We start from the raw sequence: 24,103 nt of genomic DNA on the forward strand, positions 1-24,103 counted from the left end.
GCCATTACTCCAGTCTTTGGTGTCTCTCAATCCTTCAGAAATCATTCTAATATGCTGATTGTAGAGAAAAACAGCATTCATTTGAAACAGAAATCTTTTGCAATAATTTCTTTACTGTCACTTTTCTTAATGAAAGTATTAATTTCTTTCAAATAAAAATATCTTACTGACCACAAACTTTTCAACAGTAATGTATATCACAATCGCATTACCACAACCATAAATTTAATCAGTATGTAATATTAATATATATATTGAAACTAAACTAAAATTTTAAAGCGATTGACAAACCTATTTTAAACAGTTGCCAATGGACACAGTAAAGTACCTCAGCCATCCCACCCATCCCATAATAATACTACAGCATTATGAGCAAGACTGAATATGTGACTAAAGCCAATGTCCTGATCACACCTATCTTGCGTTTCCCCAAACTGAGCTAGAGTTTTATTCACACATAATGCATAATAAAGTGCTGGCATTTCAGACTAGCTCTGCTGAAACAGGGGAACGTGGGTAGGAGTGTGAAATGAACTGGGCAAAGATAGAGAAAGAGGTTTAGTGTGTGGGTATTGGTTTGAAGCCGTGCATATAGGTAGCGTTGTATAAACAGGATGTTTGTATAGTGCAGGAGAGGACGTTTACAGGACTGCACCACACTGTATGCTGCAGCACACAGTACATGCATGTGTACTGCAAGTATTCCTGTACACGTGGTCGTGTGAATGTGTGTACATGTGCTCTCTTACCCATGGTGGCTGCTCGACTGTCCTCCTGATCTGAACCAATGCCTGTGCGAGGACTACTGCTCTGTTCAGCTTCTGAGAAAGAAAAAGAGAGACAGAGAGAGAGAGAGAGAGAGAGAGAGAGAGGCATTAGTCCTCAACTCAGCAGATTCTCTTAACAGATATATATAGAAGAAGGGGCTTGGAGAATTGACGTCAATATTCTGATTTTGCACAATTTTCACTATGGTGGATTAAACCTTAAATGTTGCATTAATTTACCTTGAGTTTTTATGCTTTGCAATCTTAAACATTTGGTTTTCTGTGAAGCATGAACAGCTATAGTGAAAGACTAGGTCTAATTTATATTGAAAAAAATATTAATCATAATATTGCACATATTTCTTAAATAACATGACAGGATGCAAAGGCTGTTGACCTTAAGTTAAATGCTGATATGTTGTGACTGGCCTGACAAATACTGCAAATATTCCCTAAACACCCAGTAAAGACAGTGATGCAGTCAGTACAGAGGCATAAACACTCTCATGCAGCGTGTTTCATTCATATGGGAAGCCAGAGGGCGCCCTCACGCAGAAAGTCCAAAACTGACTCCTAGAAGTCATAACTAATGACATGCCAGGAAATCCCTAATATTGAAAAAGGCAACCAGCTATTGCTGCCAAAGCAAAATATGCTGTAGCTATCCTGAATAAAAAGAAACATTTCAACTGATGAAACATGAAGACAATAAACACACGATTGCTTCTCCAGGTAATAAAAAGCATCTGAATAATGCAATGCTAATTGACATAGAATTTATTAACAGTTGGCTATAGAAAAAATGGAAAAAGGGTCTTTAACTTTTAATAAAAGTTACTATTGGTTCATTTCCAGCAGTGTATTTGATTTCTCAGCCAATTAAAAGATATAGGAAAATAACATAAATTACAGAATTTAACATAAATTAAAGAGCATAAATTAAGACTATACCCAATTCTCAAGGAACCACTACCAATCTAAAGTATCCAGAAATTTGTTGCCCATTCTCAATGGAAAAGTACCCAAGCAACATTACTCAAAATAGTCGCGTCGTGTATCATCGCCTTTAAAAGTCGAGTCCAAGAATCTGAGTCTTTCCCAAATACAAGTGTATGTTCAGTGAACAGAAACCTCTGACATGTCAGCATGTGGTTAATCATGTCAGCGATAGCTTTGCTAATCTGACAGAAGAACATGTTTCTGTATAAACAACAGAGAAAGCGAACACTCTGTATGTTTTAAACAAATCACTCACAGGTTACTGATACAGCCATGCGTTCTGATACCCTGACGAGCTGAGGCTCAGCCAAATGGCTCATAAGCCTTGTAAATGAGAAACACACCGTATCAAAGTGCTGCAAAATATTCTCTTTCTTTTCAACTTGTTTGGCAAGGCCGAACATAATCTTGTTGAACCCTCTTCACTGGCAGAGCACAGGGACTGTATTGCCAATGTGTAAACTCATTGAAGCAACAATAATGCTAAAACAACCTAATCCAACCATAAAACCTTCCCATTTGTGTGCGTTCCAGCTCTTTGCCACACGGATGTGAGGGAAAACGCAGATAAACACATAAAACGAATTTGAGTCAAGCAGCGGCAGAGGATTTTCTGAATAGGGAATGAAAGAATAGAGGGGTTACCGCAAGGACTCTGGCAGGCGTTCAAAGAAAAGCCAGTAAAAAAGCTCAAGCTGGATAAATAAATAAGAAAGCTCCCTATCAGATGGGATGCATGCCACTGCCAGTTCAAAGCTGAGGAGAGTCCGACCGGCTGCACACGTCTGAATGCAACGCTTCATTACAAATCTCACACTCTTTGTGGCCTGCAGGACTCAGAGGCCGACCGCAAACTACTGCTCAAGAAACACATGAAAACACACAAGCAGCGGCAACACAATTGCAATTTCTTATATCTATTTTTTAATAGTTAATACTAGGGCTGTAGCTATCGAATATTTTAGTAATCGAGTATTCTACCAAAAATTCCATCGATTAATCGAGTAATCGGATAAAATGTGTTTTTGCTTAATTAAAGTGCAATATTAATTATACAAGAGAAAATAAGACTCCTGGGTCTTGTGACGGTCACGGAGGGACCGCACGTTCAACATGGACGTTAATACGCACAAACACACACCGAGACTGTTTGGTGATACAAGAGTTTATTGTAATTATTGATCACAGAGTGAATGAAATATCTGTAAACTATGTGTATTGTTCCCGTGTAGCGTTTGTCCCGTGATTTTTAGAGTCCTGGTAAGAAACAATGGCAGGAATTATTGGTTCCGCTTAGGGTGGGAATCTACCATGTATTAATTGAGCGTGGGGGTTTCAGGGGAAACGTGGGCGAGTTGTTGCTGTTATTTGCTGTTTAATGTGAACGAATTAATAACATTGTAACGATAAAACCTTCATATTCTTCCGGAAGAAGGAGGCGGGAACCGGCGGACAATCAAAAACATTTTAATAACAAAAAAACACAAAACAGCGCACCAGCCCCTCACGGACGACTGGTGCGCATAAAATAAAACCCAAAACACAACTAAAAGCCCAGGCCTGGTCCTCTCTCGTCCTTCACTGTCGTCGCTCCAGTTTTATATCCTTCCATCTCCTCCATGGGCCTCGAGACCGGTGGGACGAACAGGTGTAGTTCATCTCCAATCACTCCCCCGGCCTCGCTCCCATGTCCCTCGGCCCCGCCCCACTCGTCACATACCCCCATCGCCCCTCGCAGGCCGGGGGGTACTCCCGAGACTGCGCTCTACTCCCCCCCCCCCCCTCCCTCCGGGGGGGCCGCTCCCGGGGACCTGCGGGAACCTGGGGGTAGGACAGGCGAGGCGAGAGAAAAGGAGATGGAAGGAGGAGCGACAGAGACGAGAGAGGGGAGAGAGGAAAAAAAAAAAAAAAAAAAATTACGGTTCCCAGACGCACCGCTGCTCGGCCCTCCACCAGCTGGGTGATCTCCTCCGCGGTGCCTGGCGGTGGCACTGGACGGCCCTCGGCGGACGGCACGACACTCCTCCGCCGCCCGGTGGACGGCGACGGCTCCTCCGGTTTTGGGCAGCCGGCAGGAGTCCCCCGTTCCCTGCTCCTCCCCGTTCCGGCGGAGGCAGCAGGCTCCGGCCACCTGGCGAACGGCGCCGACTCCTCCGCTCCCTCACGGACGGCAGCCGTCTCTCCACATCGTGGGCGGCCGGTAGCGAGCTCGCCCGTCCCCGGCAACTCGCTCCAGTCCACCGCCTCGAGCGTCCATGGCGGCACACTCCTCGCCAGCTCGATGGCACCGCGGATTCACCACAGCGGCGAGGGATCTTCAGCAGCGCGTCCCTCCTTCTCCCGGGTTTCGGCACCACTGTAACGATAAAACCTTCATATTCTTCCGGAAGAAGGAGGCGGGAACCGGCGGACAATCAAAAACATTTTAATAACAAAATAAACACAAAACAGCGCACCAGCCCCTCACGGACGACTGGTGCGCATAAAATAAAACCCAAAACACAACTAAAAGCCCAGGCCTGGTCCTCTCTCGTCCTTCACTGTCGTCGCTCCAGTTTTATATCCTTCCATCTCCTCCATGGGCCTCGAGACCGGTGGGACGAACAGGTGTAGTTCATCTCCAATCACTCCCCCGGCCTCGCTCCCATGTCCCTCGGCCCCACCCCACTCGTCACAAACATCAAAGTAGATTTATTAAGTAGAACATCATGCCAATATGTTTCTTTCAGACTCTGTATATTTAAGGGAACATGTGTAAAGTGTTTTCTGTGAGTTTGTCCCTCCACATGTGGTAATGGTGCTGGCCACCATTATAAACGTGAATGTCTTTGTAACGGAAGGTACTGGTCTGTGTTTGTTTCTGCTAGTGATGGGAAGTTCGGCTCTTTTCAGAAAGCCGGCTCTTTTGGCTCAGCTGTTTTTATGAGAATCCTTATAATTGCCTAATTTTGTGCACTTGTTTTGTTACAAAACCATTTTTTTGTTTAATATTTTATTCAAACATTTTATTGCACAAATTAACAACAAAACCGCAAATAAATCCACAGAACTAGACCCAAACTCAAGCAAACAGTATTAATGTCTTCAGTGAAGATTGGCATTCAAAAAATTTAATTAAATTAAATTTTAATTAAAAAAAATCAGATGCCTCAGCTTTGATGGACTGATCCTATTTCTTCTTTCTGCCCTGTTTTTGAGAAGATTCTCTCTGAAGGAACTGATGTTGCCACAATACACAGTCACGATTTTCTGAGATGCACAATAAACATTAAACACATAAAACATTAATTTAATTTATCTTTTAATTATTGATTATTAACTTAACTTTTTGGTAAACAAAGGGGATTTACTATTAAATATAAAACATGGAAGAAATGTTGTGTGATTAAACCTTAAAAAAAATATAATGTTTGATTTTTTTTTTTTTTTGTGGTAGGCTATGTACATTCTGCTGAACAATAGTCTTTAACCGGACTTTTATTTTGATGGGTTGACGTACCTTTACAGTTCTGTGTATGTGATGTGACGCTAGTTTTACTCAAATCAAACTGTCAAATGCTCATGAAGTGACTGTCAGAGCAGTTCTGGAGATGTTGTTCATGTGTTTACTTACGTCCTTAGTGAGACAGCAGACGCTAAAATCACTGGAGCGTCACGCGCACTTCTGTGTGTTAATAAAGGAAGACGCGCTTCTGCTCCATTCATTAACAGAGACACACAGAACATGCAGGATTCATATTTAAAGGCACAATATGTAATTTTTCTGCTTTAAAAATAGCAGAAATCATTATATCTATGTTATATATTTTTTTCAGTAGTGTACTTACATTATCCCAACAGTTTCCACAAACTTTCAAATTCTGAGAAAATTATAGTTTAATTAGAAGACACGGCACGTTTCTTTATTTCCGTTTTGTCGCCCGTCTATGGCGTAATCTTTGACCCCTCTAGTTTATCTAACTTCCTGCGGAACCTGGCGGAACGCAAAATAAAAAGGTGAACAGAAGCAAAGAAGAGACGAAAAAGCCTTGATCGAGACTATTATATTTTATATTTATATTGTTTATATTAGTATTTATACCTCAATCAATAACTTAGTTATGGATCATGATTATACTTTGCCTGCACGTTCTATGAAGCGCAAACGTACGGGTGAAATAAATGACCTGAGAAGGTTTTGGAGAGAGCTTAGTGACAAGCTGAAACTACAGAGAGATGCCGAACTCGCTTGCATCCTAATAAACAGGTATGCATCCATTCAGCTAACTGTATCTATCCGTATATATTGTGAAACGATGATGTCTTGTGTAAAACGCAGACGGACTAGCTCTCATGTATAGTATAATGTAAATCCACATTTGTTCTATATCAAACTGGATAAAGTAGCTTCAAATGCAGTTCACTATCTTGTTCGATATCATAGTATAAACGTAATTATAATTATTAACGAAAGGCGACCGTGTTTTTTAAAATATATTACTACTAGCTAGATGGAATATTGATTTGATAGGGGTCTGATAATACATATATCTCTCCGTTTCGAAAAGATGTGATTGTCAAAATACTAAGTTAGAATGAGTGCAGAATGTGGGGAGTGACAGAGCGTGTGTTCCAATGACAACAACTCCCATGAGCCCACGCTCTTTCCCGACGTCATCAAAGTACGTCTTATGTTATTATTTTGATTGAGGGACCCCTGGTGGCCAAAAATCTCATACTGTACGTTTAAATAGACTGTTCCGGCTTAATATTTACAGGTATTAGTCCATATCGTGATTTGATGTAAGAGCAATGACCTATTTTTGATTAATTTATTCAAAATTTGGCAAATTCTGTGCCATTCCGCGTAAATTCCGTTTTTATGACTGGATTCCGCGATTCCCTCCACGTTTTCTGCATCGCGGAGATCATAGGGCCCTAGTTGTGGTATGCCAGCTCTATCTTGCAATGGACACACACCACGACTTTCTCTTTACGTTTGCCTGCGCCCTCAAATCAAAACACTGCTGACTCCTTGCAGTATGCGATTTCGGATGCAGCGCTTGTGTCTCCTTCCGCTTTGTGGGTGACCGTTGTGTCACATTAAAAAAAATCATTGCGAAAGAACCCGACGTGAGATTTAAAATAAATTAAAAGAGGCTTCGAGGCAGAGGAATTTGCCTCGATGATTTTTTGTAATCGAGTTACTCGAGGAATCGTTTCAGCCCTAGTTAATACAATAAAAGTATTGGCCTTTGTGATGTAACAGGAAAACAAAGTCATTTCATAATAATTAAAGATCACACAATATTTTTTACCGTTGAAATAAACCCTGAGTAAACCACGATAAGACCAGGAATGTGCATTAAGAAAAAATTTAGATTTTATGTTGACTTAAACATCACAACTAGTCTCGCCCACTTGGATAATGATGCCAGTGTAATTTTTCCTTGCCAGGAAATATTAAATGTTTTCTTAAAATATATGTGCAAAGTGCAGCCTAATTATGTTGTTGCAAGTAAAATACACATGGTCTGAAAAAAAAAAAAAGAGTCCTACAAATCTTCAAAAGTTCAATGACATTCCAAAGGAGGTGGTTGGAACCGGGCCATAATACTCAATGTTTTGATAATGAAAAATTGGAGAGGCCTTAAACAGTAGGAGACAGATGGATGCTGAGAGGTCTGAAGTCTGTTCCAGAGAAGATGAGCAATGCTTAAAAGTGCGGCAAATTAAAAATAAAAAATAACCCAACACAAAACATAAACAAACATGTCTGTCATCGCTGCGATTCTTCGCAGGCCAGGATGATTAGTGCTGCCAGCTACACAGAGGGACACGCTCCAGTTCTCTCTCTCCCTCGGCTTTTCTCCTCCATGACTGTCTTCAGAGTCCCGTACACTCCTGCCAAAAGCTGCACCGGTTTCTAGGCAGGCAGCCCTCAGACCGAATCTCTGGCGATGAGAATCGGAGGGAAGGAAAAATAAAAGTGTCAGTTTGAGGGAGGAATTGACAGCGAGCGCCTCTGACACATCTCAGTGTCCAAAAGGACCCGTGAAGCTGAAGACACCAAAACCTAAAATGTAAATAAGAGAGGATTTGCTTCAACCGAGAGCTCCTCATTTCGTTTTCGACATAAGTCCAGAAAGAAAAAGTAGAAATGCAGATGGAAAATATGATGCAATACTGTGTACTTGAACGACGGCCATTTTCTTTGTGGTCCATGGAGTAAATGTTTGCCATTTTGTAAGGCGTTTTCTCAAAAAGTGACACAATAATGAAAAAACTAAATCTAATCCAATCGTAAAACTATTTTTTCCACATAAATCTGAGGGAGAATGCAAGTAACATTCACAACGTAAATAACAGAAGATTCACTTCTGCAAACAAAGTAGTAGAAATGCAGACGGAAAATATGATGGAATAAAAGTGTGCTTGTACAACGTCCATTTTCTCTCAAGCTCGCCATTTTGTAAAGTGCTCAAACTCTGAAACACTTCGGTAGCTTTCCTTAGTTGGACTACAACCCAATGTGTGATCTGGACACGTAAGTCTAGTCGATTAGTAACCCGAGAAATATTCTCTGACAAATCAAGAGGACTGCTTCCTTCCCCCTCAACAGAACCATCATTTTTCCTTTGTGTAATTTCTTTAGCATCTTGATGTTTAATGGCTCCGCGCTTAAAAACTTTTTGTCCTTTCCATACTAAAACCGTCACTGCAGTAAAAGTGAGGTTGCTTCCAGTGAAAGTTGTTTCTATTTCTTTTCATGCAAGCTACATTTCAAGCCAGGAATCAGACATCGACACAGCCATTTAAGTTTTTTTTTTTGGCAGACATTTCATGAGCAGAGAGAAGGTTTGCCATTGGCAGCCATTTTAGATCACTCTTTCTGCCTTCTCTCCCTCTCTCTATCTCTCACACTCACTCTATCCCTCCCTCTTTTTTCTCAAGCAAGAACAAAGTATAAGTAACTGTACTGAAGAGTGCCAGCTTGCCCATGTGCCAACTCTCTCCATTCATGGCAGAAGAGAGAGCAAGAGAGAGACAGACTGAGAGGCAAATGGCCGCTGCTAAATGGTTGGCAGCGATTTTGAAGATTTAGAAAGTTGGAGTGGGCAGAGAACGAAAGTCAGAGAGAAAGTCTGAGCTGTGGAAATGACCTTACGTGAAAGACATTCCTGTGCACGGCTTCAGCCATTAGAGTGACTAACAGCTAAATAACAACATGATGTATTACACAGTTAGTCATGGCAGGAAGAGTGAGTGAACTTCCACTCTCGCAGACCCAGAAGAAAATAAACATATAGTTTGCAGCTGAGCTCAGAATGTTCCTCTAGAAATCCTGCACATCAACACAAAGAGACTCAACACTTTCCAAATGCTCAAAACACCTCATCAGATAATTAAGGTCATCATGTGTGTGATCGCATGTGATTTTTGTGAGAGAAAAAAAAACTTTTCATTGCTCCTTCTACATTAAAATGTGTCAAGTCTAATTAAAATATAATGAAAATAGTAATGAAATAGTGTACCTTACCAAACAAAAAAGTGTGTGTGTGTGTGTGTGTGTATATATATATATATATATATATATATATATAATGCATCAATTTAATCAAAATCAGTTTTATCAAAAGTACTGTACTGTATCAAAATGGAGTAATGTTTCTTGAGCAGCCAATCATAATATTAGAACGATTTTTGAAGGATCATGTGACCCTGAAGACAGGAGTGATGATGCTAAAAATTCATCTTACATTAAATCACAAAATTAAATTACATTTTAAAAATATTCAAATAAGAATATGAATAAAGAATAAAGACTCCTGATGAAGGTCATGTGACCGAAACGTTGGTGTGATTAAAATTGTATTTTGCAAGTTAAGATAGTGTGCGGATTTCCTTATATTGCTTGACTGTATTTTTATCACTTTAAATTAACAATAGCACGTCGCAGTGATCGAAGGAGACATTGTCATACCACACCCCAGCGTTCTCCATCACTAAGAGGAAGAGGTTCTTTTTCCCTCAGCGCAGAGCCAATGAGACTGATGGATCGAGGGCCACTGAGTCTGCCGAAATACCGAAATACTGAAACAATTATGAGCTGTGCCTTTACACTGCAACTTTGGAATTTAGTATGAAACAGAGTCGTTCAGCCACAAGCAGCCCTTATGAATCTTGTATAAACCGCACACCATCCTGGAACACTTTCATGGTAACATTTGATAAGTCGAGCAAAGTATTGAACTTATTGGTGAGAGATATACTAGAGCTGCATCAAAAGTGATCAAACGGCAAAAGAAATCCTCTGGATTTACAGGAGGAAATTGAGCCATTTATACAGGGACAAAAATATAGAGACCTGGTCAAGGGCTCTTTTTAGCTCTGGGCCTATAAGGAATATTTCAGAACACTTTAGCAACCAACCACAGCACACTAGCAACCTGCTAAAAACACTCAGAACACCTTAGTGTTGGACCACTCAAATTTTCTTTAAAAAACAAAACAGGCAAAGTTTTGTTCTGTATTTTAACAGTGGATAACCAAAATGTAGTCATGCTGCAAATTCTGGGCTCTAAAACTTAATGAAATCAATCAACAACCAAATGCAAAAATACTGAACTGATCAGAGTCCTCAGACCAAATGGATTTTAGACTCACTCCAGGCTTTTGAAAAGCATAACATAACACATCATAACAACAATTCAGTACAAAACCATCTAAAGCAGAAAAGCACAACAAGGATGCAATGATATATATAAAAAAATAATTCCAATACAGATAAGTTAATCATTATTTTTTTGATGTTGGTTGACAAATGGACAATATTAAAACTCTTTTGTAATTGAAAACAGAAACACACACACACACACACACAAATACGGTAATCAGTATCTCCAAGTGTATTTAGGCATCACAACATTATAAAGTACAGTATAAAAATGGATATTAATTTAGAGATTTGCTAAAGACTACATTTTAAAGTGTTATCAAAGTAGTAATTCACCACTGGCAAGATTTCCTTTTAATAAAATGTGGCTGCCTATGCAGAAAGCTTTTTTTTAATAGGTGCTACAAAACATCCCAAATGTTCGTGAACAGAGATACAAAATCTTTTACGTTGTCTGGCGAACTTTTGCTGACAAATAAACTTGGGGTTTTTGGTGTTGGTACCATGAAGAAAGAATACACATTGTTAATTTACATAAATTACTATCACTGTAACATACAAATTACACATAAATTAGATTAAAAATCTGCAAAGTTCAACTTTAAATCATTTGAAGTGAGTGTTAGATGACAAAAAGTTAATCTAAATGTAAAATTAGAGGAAATCATCTTGCACAACTGCTTAATATCCAATATAAATTTTGAAAAACACTTATATGTTACAGATATATTGTGCATCCTAAAACATAATGCAATCCAACACAGCACAATGCAACATAATGTAACACAGCGCAATCGATAAGTGTGTGTCTCAGACATCATGGCCTGTTATTCTGATCATATCTCTGCCAACGTTTAATCCTGTGAATCATTTTCTGTCACTCTCCAGCACTGCTGATCAGTTTCACAGCTCTGATTTCAATGCTGATCTGTTTTCTGCTGAGAAACAAACAGTGAATGCAAATCTCTATAAAACTCCCTCTACAAAAATCCTGTTCTGTCTCCATCTCTTTCTGTCTCCGATGAGTGTGAGAGCTGTCGGAATAAGAGTTATTGATCCTGACCATGGCCATCACAGCCAGTCAATAAGTCTTTAACATCTAGAGAAGAACTGAATGAGAATGTCAGACTGAAAAAGAGTGTGTGTGAAAGTGAGAGACTGATAGGGAGGGGTCTCTTGAAGCGTTTAGCAGTCTGGTGGCCGGCACTGGCCCCCGGGCCTGCATGGATATGAATCCACTGGGAAAGTTTTAATGGGTTATCTTAAAATCTTAGGAATATCAGTGTTCATCTAAATTCATTACAGACCCTCTAGATGGATGAGTGCCAGGGTAAAACAGAGAAGAAATGCAACAGCGGGTTTAGATTTTCATAGCCGCCAGGTGTCAACAAGCAAAAACAGTTTGTGAATCGGGAGCTGAGAGGAAATGTTGGAAAAACATTGAGCCATGGTGGACAAATTTGACATTACTTTTATTGAATAAAATGTAATTTAATTTAGGTTTCACCATTGAGGCACAAGTCGTATTAGATATTTTATTTAGAAGTGCTTTCTGTGACTCTATTATTGCAGTTTGACTAGCATTGTTACAATTCAGTTTAAATAATGCATCTTATAATCAAGTTATCGGCCAAACGGTAAATAATTCAATTTTATTTACTCGTCAAAGCCCATTTAAACTTGTGTTTGGTGCTTGACAAGGACCCTGCATACAGCACTCTGAGAAAGACAGTCCAAGAGTGAGAGATAAAAAGAAGAGGAGAGAGAGGGAATGTCTACTCTTAAATCTTTCTCTGAAGATGCTCAGGTAAGGAGAACAGGGTCAATGCTGCAAAGCTGACGATTAATGAAGGAAGCCTGTGCTTTTATGTGGTCCGACAAACTGGTGTCCTATACATATATATGGACAGAGAGAGAGAGTGAGAGAGAGAGGAAAACAGAGGATGGAAGAATGAAAAAAAACCATTGTTCTTTATGGGAATGGAAAAATAAGCATTCAAAAACAATATTCAATGAGGACAAACCCTCACAAATATGCAGTCGAGGAGGAGGGGACGATGTCCAACAGCTGCAACATCCAAATGACAGTCTTTAACATCTTGTCTCAAATACCGGGGGGCCTGTGAGGAAGGAGTGGGCGAGGGACGCTCAGAGGGACTCACTAAGGGGAAAATGGTAGGCGGAGGTAATTGGTCCAGCTGACCTTTTCTGCAAGATTGCAGCTTCCTGTGGCAGAGGGGTATTATGGGACTGCCTGAGTCTGACAGTAATAACACACTGCAGCAATTTGCTCAATCTGAACATATGAACAAATCACTGCCAGCTGGAGGAAGACAGGCAGGGCTATACAAGAGTCACACTGCAGGTGCAGAGACACACACACTGCACATGTTACATCCTAACAATGATACCTCAGAAGCATATCTACTCTGAACTCTCAGTAAAACTAACCTAAATTGTGAAAGACACATGGAAAATTAAAGCTTATTTATTAAAGGAACCAAAAACAGCTAATCTGCTTTTTAAATTGAAAGGAGGGATCACCAATCCTAAATTTTACTCATATTTCTGATTTCTCATCACTATTATGCTGTCTTATTATTAGTGCTGGGCTAGTTAACACGTTATTATCGCATTAATTGATAAAGGCTGACAATTATTTTATCGTGCGTTAACACAGTTTTTTATTATTATGAAAGTCAGTTGCTCACTGGCTCTGAATACACATAAAGACAAATCATGGGTCACAGGAGGGGATGCTCCCGATCAAAATTTTAGGCTTAGCATCAAATTTCACAAACCACTGTCCACTGTTATTTTTAACAGAAAAGAATGCAACGAGCTTGTAATCATGACTTTATAAGTTGGAAATAGGAAGTTTCCGATTGCACGTGAAGACAGCAGAGAAGCGCTCTCGCTCAACACAGTGGAGTCAATTGTTTTGTTAACTTTGCGGTTTATGATTTTGAGTCCCTCACACAATATATTGTTTTACAGATCTATCGCTTTTGCCGCTCAGAAATATTCACACAATCATGCAGCACGTATCAAAAAATCTGCACTCTGGCGTAGTTAGCGCTCACTCACTGATCTATATCTGAGCTGTGCTCTTGCCCACCTCTTCCAACCGAGCCAGGAACTGCTAAACAGATATACAGAGCGATCACATTAGTCAAACGAACCAGGCTTCGAGGGTCAAATAAGCTCCAGCATGGTTAAGATTGCCTAGTGTGAGCACACCCTAATTATTCTCCCGCATCCCGTACAAGTGTTGTCCCGCGCCGCACTCTGCTGCGACGGGGCCCCCGATCATGCAGGTCTCTAATAGTAAGATATCTGTTATAAAGTTATGATCGAGGCTCTGGAGCATAACTTGTTTTTCTATTACAAACTATAAAATATTTTCTATAAAAACCTTAATGTCCCGGCAGTGACAAATGGCTTGTTTTATATTTAATTTAATTACCGTATTTTTCGGACTATATACTATATAGTATAGTATAAGGCGCATCAGTCCAAAAATACGTCATGACGAGGAAAAAAACATATATAAGTCGCACTGGACTATAAGTCGCATTTATTTAGAACCAAGAACCAAGAGAAAACATTACCCTCTACAGCCGCAAGAGGGCGCTCTATGCTGCTTAGTGGTAGACTACAGGAGCACTGAGCAGCATAGAGCGCCCTCTCGCGGCTGTAGACGGTAATGTTTTCTCTTGGTTCATTTCTTTGGTTCATGTCAAATTAATTTTGATAAATAAGTCGCACCTGACTATAAGTCGCAGGACCAGCCAAACTATGAAAAAAAGTGCGACTTATAGTCCGGAAAATATGGTACATTATTGTTAAAAGTTGAGATTTAGACTACAAGAAATATTTTAACTGCTAAACGCAACACTGCTGTAAAAAGCACCTTATTTGTTTAAAGTGTTTGCAAACCATATGTTATTACACTTTTGTTCATATAGCAGTACTTATAAATGAAAAAAGTGCAGAGTACACTACTTTAGAATGCATTATTAATTTTGTGCATAACAATGTGATTAATTGCAATTAACCGCAGACAATGATGTGATTAATCATGACTAAAAATGTAATCGCTGCCCAGCACTGATTATTATTATTACACCGTAAATGTAATGTGCATTATTAATATTTAATATTACAACTACAATGACTAATAATTATTTTTTTATTGCATCATTGTGCCAAAAAACAACCATCAATCATCAATCAACCAAACAATCTTTTCTGAACACTAAATGCTAAATTTAACATATAACAGCATAATCATGGTCAACCTGCAATGTAAAAATACATTGGTCTGAACAGACACAAACAACAAGAGTCAAATGGGAATAATATTCTCCATTTAAAAACTAAAAATAAGCATTCAAAAACAATATTCAGTCAGTATAATGGCCTCAGTAAGGAATTTATGATTTCTGCCATCAATTTTTCAACAGGTGGATCATTGCCGCTTGCCACTGAAGCTCTAGTTCTAAGATAAATTCATAGTTGGACACCAGAATGATCTTTAAACCTCATCAATCTCATTCAGAGGTAAAATAGTGTCATGTTCTGCCTTTGAAAGAGAAATAAACTAGTAGTACTAGTTCAATGCCAAACCAGCATTACTCATTAAACAAGTTGAAGAGGGCACTCTGAGGCTTCACTCCCATTGTAAGTAAAGAATTATAAAGCTCCTGCTTTTTCTGCTTTTCCGCAAGCCACAATATAAAAACCAGATGTGAACGGCGTATTCCTTTCAAGTTATTTTTGGATGAGTTTCATAGACATATTAAAATATATATTTATATAAAATGGCTTAAACCACCCACCATAGCCTTTGGATCAGCTATAAAGCGCCCTCTCTGCAATTTGAGGATAGCGTGTCATTTGTAAGGACCAATGCAGAGTGCACAAACACTGGCACGTGAAATTATAATGTTAAATGATAACTACGCACACACAGAATTCATACAATTTATGCACACATGCAAATGCATCTGTGCACACGCATAGAAGTGTACATGCAACACTCACACAACAATTAGTAAGGTAAAAGTTCCAACATCACATGTGCTTGGGAAAACCTTTAGCGGCTTCCAATCCGTGCCTCCGCTATCCACTGTTTCCATGATTATGGGGATGAAATTGAGAAAAGACTTGATTTTGGGTTTCCATCAAAACATTCTCTGACATCTCTAATTGGCCGTCAGAGCTAACGGGAGAGCGGAGGCTACAGTAGGTCATGGCAGATGGACAGATCTCGCAGAGCTCACTTCACTGCTCTCCCTCCATCGTTCCGGGACTTTAAGCAGGGCAGGACTGTCTGGGTGGGCGCTGGGAGGGTGTTTGGTTTGGAGAGGGCTCCAAGGCCAGAGTCGCACCAGGACCCTCAACACAGAGGCCTCACCCTCTGGGTTACTTGCAACACCCTCCCTGTCTCTTCTCGGCACAGGATTCTTTTCAAATTGCGGTTTCTTAGGGCCCAGCAATGTGGTTGGAGATCCATAATAAATAGAATTTTTCCTCCACTGAGGTCGGAGAGGCTACAATCCCCTCTGATCTGACACCCGGGTTCCCGCTCTGCTATTACGGACTTTACCGGAATGGACTGGACATAGAGCCAAACACAAACAATACAACAGAAACCACAACAGTATTGGCTGATAACCTGCTTTTTACCTATACAAACATTTCACAATTCTGGCACCATTTACTCGCCCTGATGTTGTTCCAAACCTGAATGACTTTCATTCTTTTGTGGAACATAAATGAGATATTTTGAACTGTTTTAGTCCATAAAAAGGAAGTCAACTCCATTGACTTTCACTGTATGGAGAGAGAAAAAACAACAACAACAAAAAACACTTCTTCAAAATGTTTTCTTTGTGTTTCGTAGAAGACAGAATGCCATACATGTTTGGAACAACATCAAGGTGAGTAAATTATAGTAATTTTTGGGTGAACTACGCTTTCAACTTCTACCCCTAAACAAACAAGACCTTGAAGACATTGAGGAATTTTGGGAGGTTATTATTATCATTATCACATTGGCAGTTTATATGGGTGTGTGTGTAAACGTTTAGTGCAACCAATAGGGGGCAGCTTTGCTGGAGTCAGTGTCATATTGACACAGAGTGAAACTGCCTATAAATGTGGCAATTTCCAGGACTAATATTTTCACTTCTACAGGTTGTTTGATATTTGCAATTCGTATACAGTTTGGTAAACTGTAATGCATTATTAAATTAAAAAATAAAATGTCTATTCAATCATTTAATTCTCATTATACATGCATGACAAGACCAGCTATTTAACATACTAAAACTAGTTATTTTTAAACAATTTAAGCTCATAAACAGCCTCATAAAGACATCACACAATGTTCCCACTACACTGTGTCAGGAGTTTGTCATGCGTGTGCCACATGTCACGTCATGTTTGTTCCTCATGTGAACTGAGGGAACCATAAAATCAGGCTGGGTGTCTGAGGGTGGTAACCACCCCGGGTGGTTTGCATTGTGGTGGAAAGTGGTTCAAAACACAGATAAACACTAGCCATGTCTCTTTCTCTCTCAGTCTCGGGGATCTTGGATCCTTCAGTCCTCACGTGGCAGTCTCCACCGCTTCAGTGTGGTGGCTTGGCTGCATGCAACATGCTCCTCGTCCAGCACTGATGAGGGCTTTCCTCATTCAGAAAGCTTGGAAAACCTACACCAACGGTCATGCAGGCCAAGCTCTGAGAACTCACAGTTAATCTTCATTGTTTAGTCTATTCAAAGCTAAGATTTTAAGTTAAAACTGAAAAGTTTGTATTAAAGCGATTATATTTAATTTTGAGAAAGGAAATTTAACTACAGACTTATAGAACTCATGCAAGTGCTAGCCTGTGGGACTCGAAACAGCTTAGTGATTCTTCAAAAAAGACTTTTCATGAATCCATACAAAACTGTTAGAGCAACAGTATTGTGCCAGGTCCTCAGAAATGTAACTAAAACAACAGAAAACTAACTAACAACAACGGAAAAATTAGCTATACCAAACAGAAAAAGCTAACTAGAAAGTAGTAGGGTTATTTATTTATTTATTTATAAATTATTACTTTTTGGTAGCACTTTACAATAAGGTCTCATTTGTTTGCATTAGTTAATATATGAACTTGAACTTACAAAGAACAATATTTCCATAGCTTTTATTATCTTAGTGTTATTTTTAAAATAAGAAGTTGTATATGTTAACAGGTAAGGTGCTGTGAACTAATGTGGACAATGAACAATTCAATTTTAACTAACATTAAAAGATTAATAAATGACAAAAATTTTTTTTCGTTTTTTGTTAGTTTCTCTTATCTAATGTAATGCATTAACTAATGTTATGGAATTGTTAATCCGAAAAATGAAAACAATAAATAAATAATAATCGATTCACACTCACATTAACCAATACATTGGTTACTCTTCAAAACACAAATATATATATATATTAGGGGTGTAACGGTAACGTGTATTCATACCGGACCGTTTCGGTACAGGGCTTTCGGTACGGTGCACGTGTGTACCGAATGACCGAATGCAATATTTTGTGTGCGGAACATAGGTACATTTTCGTGTTTCCAAACGAACATATTAAGTGGCGGAAGTCTCGCCCTGCAGCTGATTCTAAGGCCGGTGACACACTGGCTGCGTGGCTTGAGCGTGGCGTTTCTGCTGCGTGTCAGTTGCGTGATAGCTGCTTCACGTTTTCTGTGTCTTTACACACCAGAATCGTGCCTGACACGGCGCTGGCGCGCTGCTGCTACTGTAGGTGACATAGAGGGAGGCCGCCGACAGACCAGGATCTTGTCTTCATGACAACAATATCTATACTTCATGTTGAGCATAAATATAAAGCCTACTGATAAAGGACACCGTTAACGGTACTGACGGCAAAATAGACTATGTTTGACAGGTGCAATCTGCCAGTGTGTCACCGGCCTAAGGTTTTCAAAAGGCATCACGCGAGTGTGAACATCACTACAACTAGGAAAAAAACGATTGTAATTCAAACGCAGCTCCCATCAGCATTTAAACAGATCTTTGCTCTTAATTCCGATCGGTCCAACGCAATAACGAAATCTAAGCAGGTCTAAAAACTGAAACTGTTGATGCTGCACTTTACACTTTGGAAAAGTTATATATATTTTTTAAATATGAGCAGGCCTACAAGCTGTGATTGGTAATGCTGCACTGTAATCATAGTTATTTATTTATATTTTTCATTATATTTTATTATATGATATTGGTTTGAGACTGAGAGTATTTTATTTAGTGGAGAACTTTGCAGCAGTATTTTATTTCTTATTATTTTTTTATTTTATATATATTTTATTAAAAAGTATTTTTTTAAAAAGTAACAAATTGTTAAAAAAAAGTTTAAAGTAATAAACAACCTGCAGTTTAATGTTTGCATTTCTTTCCCTTACTGTACCGAAAATGAACCGAACCGTGACTTTAAAACTGAGGTACGTACTGAACCGTGATTTTTGCGTACTGTTACACCCCTAATATATATATATATATATATATATATATATATATATATATAGTTTTATGAAACCCAGGGCTCGTGGCTTATATTTTTGTGTTTTCCAGTTGGGCTAACAAAATGTATCACCACCCTGCCCGATGGGCTACCTTGTGATAGTGACAAAATTCCTTCAGATTCGTGTTGCTCACTCGCTAGTAGGAGTGAAACGGATTGTTGATGATCATTTGTCTGTGTCTTGCTGATTTAAACACTCAAGCGTTTTAAACTAGTCAAGCACATGAAGAGGTGAAAGAGAAATCAATTCGGTACTGTTATCGCACACAGAGAGACGCGTTTCAGAATAGCGAACACTGCTCTGATTCCTCTTTCAGATATTCTTGTGTCTGAATGGACGCATACACTCAAAATAACTGCCTCGGCAAGTATTCTCGTATCAAATTATTAAATTATACAATCTGTCACTCCGTCACTCAAAATTCATAATATGATTCAAGCTGTGACTTTTGTGCTGTTGCACACCTACTCTCTGGACTCAATATTTGAAGAAAAAATAGCTATACTGCAGTTTTTGATCATGCTCATTTGTCTGCAGTAAAGTTCAGCCGATGTCTTTTTTTATTTGGGCTAGTTAAATTCATTTTGGGCTACCAAAATCTAAGGAATGTCTGCCCAAAGTACTATCAGGGATTTAAAAATTTTGCAAGCCCTGAAACCTGAACCAATTCTATCCCTCCACTGAAAGTCCAGGTAACCAAAACTTCCAAAGGGTCAAAAAGGAATAATAAAGAATCCAAATGGCACAATTGCTTTATGATTACCAGATTGAATTTAAGCTTTTATTTACATCTAAATAATGCTCAACACTCACACATACAGCACATCACATACGGTAAACAATGAGGTGCAAACATGACAGACACTTCTCAGGTTTTTGTGTTTCAAATATGAACCATAATCTTATGGTTTTAGAACATCGGCTACATTTAAGAGCATTACAGAGCCATTCATTTGATTCAATGAAAGAGCCAAAAAATTAAGGCAATGCAAGTTGACATCTGGAACTTAATTCCTAAAATATTGTAAGGTAAAATGTAACGCTCAAGAATCGGCTCAATTACATAAAAAATAGTGACTCTACCATCCAACAACTGAGAAATGTTGCCTAAGTGTTTCTAGCTATGCTCCTGCTCAGCAGTCACGTATCTGAAAGATGTCAGTTATATCTTTCCTCCTTTTTCCTCTTCTCACTCTCTCTGGGTTTCAACTAGCATGTCACATCTGTGCAGGTCTCAGGGCGGGTCGATTATCAGCCCAGACAGTGATCTGCTCCAGGACTCTGCTCTCTCTCTGATTACACTGGCTGCACACTGCAACTGACGTTCTATCTGATTTAGTAGAAACAGCCCCGGCTCTGATCCCCCTTCTCCGTTCTGTGTATAAACTTCTGCATAAACCGCAATCAGCGTATAACAGCAATGTGCCTCAAAATAAAGGAAAAGTTATGCATGGCTTTATGATGTGGAAAAAACTTGACTCAAACCTCCAGTCAATATCTGCTGTAACTTCATATATACAACAAAACAAAATATGAAAAGCAATATAAAATCAAATATATACAGTATGTTGAAAGAATATGTCTAGTATTATCACATTAAACATGATACGGTCCCATTTAACTGGAGACAGAAATAAGTGTGCAAGACAGGAAGAGCACGCTGCACAGAGATTACAACAGTGACGTAGCGCAGCTGTCCTCACATGCCCTCTCTTCAGTAGAGGCTGCCTCTGCCCCTCCTTTAACAATCTCACTTTCCCTTGCTCTCCCTGCCATCGATTTTACCTCACTCCCTTTCTCGTTTTTTTATGATATGCTTTCTGCTACAATGCTGCAATGTGGCAAACATTAACATTAACCTCAAGCCATCTGGACTACTCATTATAAAAGAGCAATATCTGCTTTTCACCCCCTCCTTCACTCTTTTACTATTTTTTATTTTCCCTCAAAGCCACATTAACCCCCTTCAGCAGTCTCCTGAATTGTGTCTAAGTGAATGCTACAGTTGATGAAAATAATTGAATTAAATATCATGCAATACTTTAAAGCTAAATACCATCAATTGGTGAGGGTTACCAAAATGTACACATTTTTACACGTTTATTAAGAATGTTTACACATTCTAATTTTTAGCAAACTTATAATTTACACATCCTTAAAGTGCCTTATTTACACTACCATTCAAAAGTCTGTTCGTTTTGCTTTTTAAATTATACTTTTATTGAGCAAGGATGCATTAAATTGATCAATAGTGACAGTATAGACTTAATGTTACAGTATATATCAAATAAATTCTGTTTTTATATAAACAATCGATTCCTTAAACAATCCTGGAAAAAATTATTTACAGTTTCTACAAAATTATTAAGCAGCACAACTGATAATAAAACAACATTGCCAATGATAATAAATGTTTACTGAACAGCAAATCAGCAGATTAGAAAGATTTCTGAAGGATCATGCGACACTGAAGACTGCAGTAATGGCTGCTGAAAATTCAGCTTTGGCATTCAGGAATAAATTACATTTTAAAATACAGAAAACTGTTATTTTAAACTGTAATAATGTTTCACAATATTACTGTTTTACTGTATTTTTGATCAAATAAATACAGTCGTGATGAGAATTCTTAAAAAAAAACATTTAAAATTAAATCTTACCAACCCCAAATGTGTGAAAGGTAGTGTATATCTCTGAAAATTAAGCTTTAATAGGACAAAGTTTTTTTTAAATGTACATGCTTTAAAACTGTCTACATAAGCACTAGTGCACAATCTACAGTTTCCATACAATAAAACAATTTTTTTCTCTGTAAAAACCACCGTCAAGTCATTGATTGGGTCAAAGCTAACACCTTAAGCATATTCTGATTTAACACAAGCCACAAATGTCACCACTAACTGTTGCTTTAACTAAATCAAGCCAGTTTTGTCCGTGGAACATTTCATCCCCATTTCCATTCATCAGTGTGGCCTCCATCAATTGTAGAGTAATGCGCAGTGGAGACAGACATGAGAGCAGAGCCCCTACAGGGCAGAGGAGCCGATTCTACAGACCCAGGACCCAGGCGGCTGAGTTATAAATAGGATGGAAAGGCCTGATCAATATTAGAGAGACAGACAGAAAGAGTCAGCCAAGAAACTCAATCTCCAGCCTCACACAAGCAAGCGTCTGGCCCTGAGTGCCTGAAGGTAGTCTTGGCTATGGCAAATACATACACTTGTATAAACAACTGCCTTCGAATACACAGAAATTTGGTTGAGATCTGCATCGGCCTGTTAGTCTCGAACAGGCAGAGCTTTATTTGTGGCTTCAGGTAACGTACATATCACATATCACCATACATAACATACAAACTCCCTTTCAAGGAAAGTCTGTTCACTCGGCGGTCATATTTGTAACCCATCCGGGCAGCTCAAACAAGACTAAGTCCTATCTAAATAAAATCTCAAAAACTGCCATATGAACTCACTATTAAATTACATATTTCAAATCATAAATCATCAACATTATCTGAAATGAACTGCCCCATGAATGTTGTTTCTTATGCTCAAATAGCATTAAAAAAAGTATATTTTTCAGGCTAGTCAAGCCAATGCGCATACGCAGTTATGACTGCACATGTGTATTGGCTGGTCTAGCCTCAGGTTTCTATGGGAACCGGAGCTTCTAACGGTTGCTGCAGTGACGCAATAACTGATCTAGCATGCAGTTTCAGAGTAATTTATGGGGCAGAAATACCCAGAACAGGCTGAGGGGCTGAACGAAGCTTTGCGGGTGGGGAGTGGGGGGATGTCACGAAGGAGCGCAGCTGTGTAACTCAAACCTCTGAAACAGCTGGTGCCAGCATTTTCTCTCTCCATCTAATCCCTCAGCATGCCCATTTTATTCCAAATAAACAGCCGTAGAAAATGTTCCATATTTTCAGGGTGGGCTTAAGTGTCCGAGCATAGTTTCTCCTGCCCTCAATCAATTTAATAAGGAATGAGACTGAGACTGAAATTAAGAGAGAGAGGAAGAGGAAGAGTGGAAAGAGTGACCCTCTCTTTCCAGGCCAATGGTTTTAAAATGTGATCTGGATTATATAAAGAAATGTTGAATTGCTCCCTTGAATGACTGTGTAAACGGGACCCTCGTGGTAGAAACAACCCTCAAAATTAAGCAAATTTTACCTCAGGCATGCAATAAAATGCAGGAGAGGGGAAATATGTATTTGTGCCTTTAAATCCATGACAATATGCTTCCTGAATTCTTTAATATCACTCCCTGTGCCAATTTCAACAAAGAGCTTTTTATATTCCCGCTAATATAATCTGTCTGTTCTTGCTTAAGACAATTTAAAAGCAGCCTGTCAGTTAAATCAGCTTTAAACGTTTGAAGGCATCACCTTCCCACACACACCTGCTGTTTTATTGTTTCTAATGTGAGAGATGATATAGAGAATGAGAGAAAGAGAGAGAGAGAGAGAGAGAGAGAGAGACAGACAGACAGACAGACAGACAGAGACAGACAAACATATAGATAAATAGATAGACGGACTGATGGATGGATATAATGTTAAGTAGATTGTTAGACAGACAGACAGACAGACAGATATATATGTAGATTGCTGTATAGACAGACAGACAGACAGACATTTAGATTGTTATGTAGACAGACAGACAGAAAGACGGACAGACAGACAGATACTGTACAGACAGACAGACAGATACTGTAGATAGACAGACAGACAGACAGACAGATACTGTAGATAGACAGACAGACAGACAGACAGATACTGTAGATAGACAGACAGACAGACAGACAGATACTGTAGATAGACAGACAGACAGACAGACAGACAGACAGATACTGTAGATAGACAGACAGACAGACAGACAGACAGATACTGCAGATAGACAGACAGACAGACAGACAGATACTGTAGATAGACAGACAGACAGATACTGCAGATAGACAGACAGACAGACAGACATTTAGATTATTATGTAGACAGACAGACAGAAAGACGGAGAGACAGACAGATACTGTAGATAGACAGACAGACAGACAGATACTGTAGATAGACAGACAGACAGATACTGTAGATAG

The 24,103-nt window shown here is 39.1% G+C and overlaps 1 protein-coding gene across 3 annotated transcripts in view; it reads right to left on the reverse strand.

Annotated features, from left to right (window-relative positions):
* The window catches only part of LOC132114679 (nuclear factor 1 C-type-like), a 99,684-nt gene that overhangs the window by 23,996 nt on the left and 51,585 nt on the right, over nucleotides 1-24,103 (reverse strand). For all 3 annotated transcript variants that reach the window (XM_059522936.1, XM_059522935.1, XM_059522937.1), the window contains one exon: nucleotides 750-821. In XM_059522936.1, the coding sequence (XP_059378919.1) occupies nucleotides 750-821 (72 nt within the window). The remainder of the gene's footprint in view (nucleotides 1-749; nucleotides 822-24,103) is intronic.

This window comes from Carassius carassius, chromosome 34 (assembly GCF_963082965.1).
Source record: "Carassius carassius chromosome 34, fCarCar2.1, whole genome shotgun sequence".
NCBI classification, from domain to species: domain Eukaryota; kingdom Metazoa; phylum Chordata; class Actinopteri; order Cypriniformes; family Cyprinidae; genus Carassius; species Carassius carassius.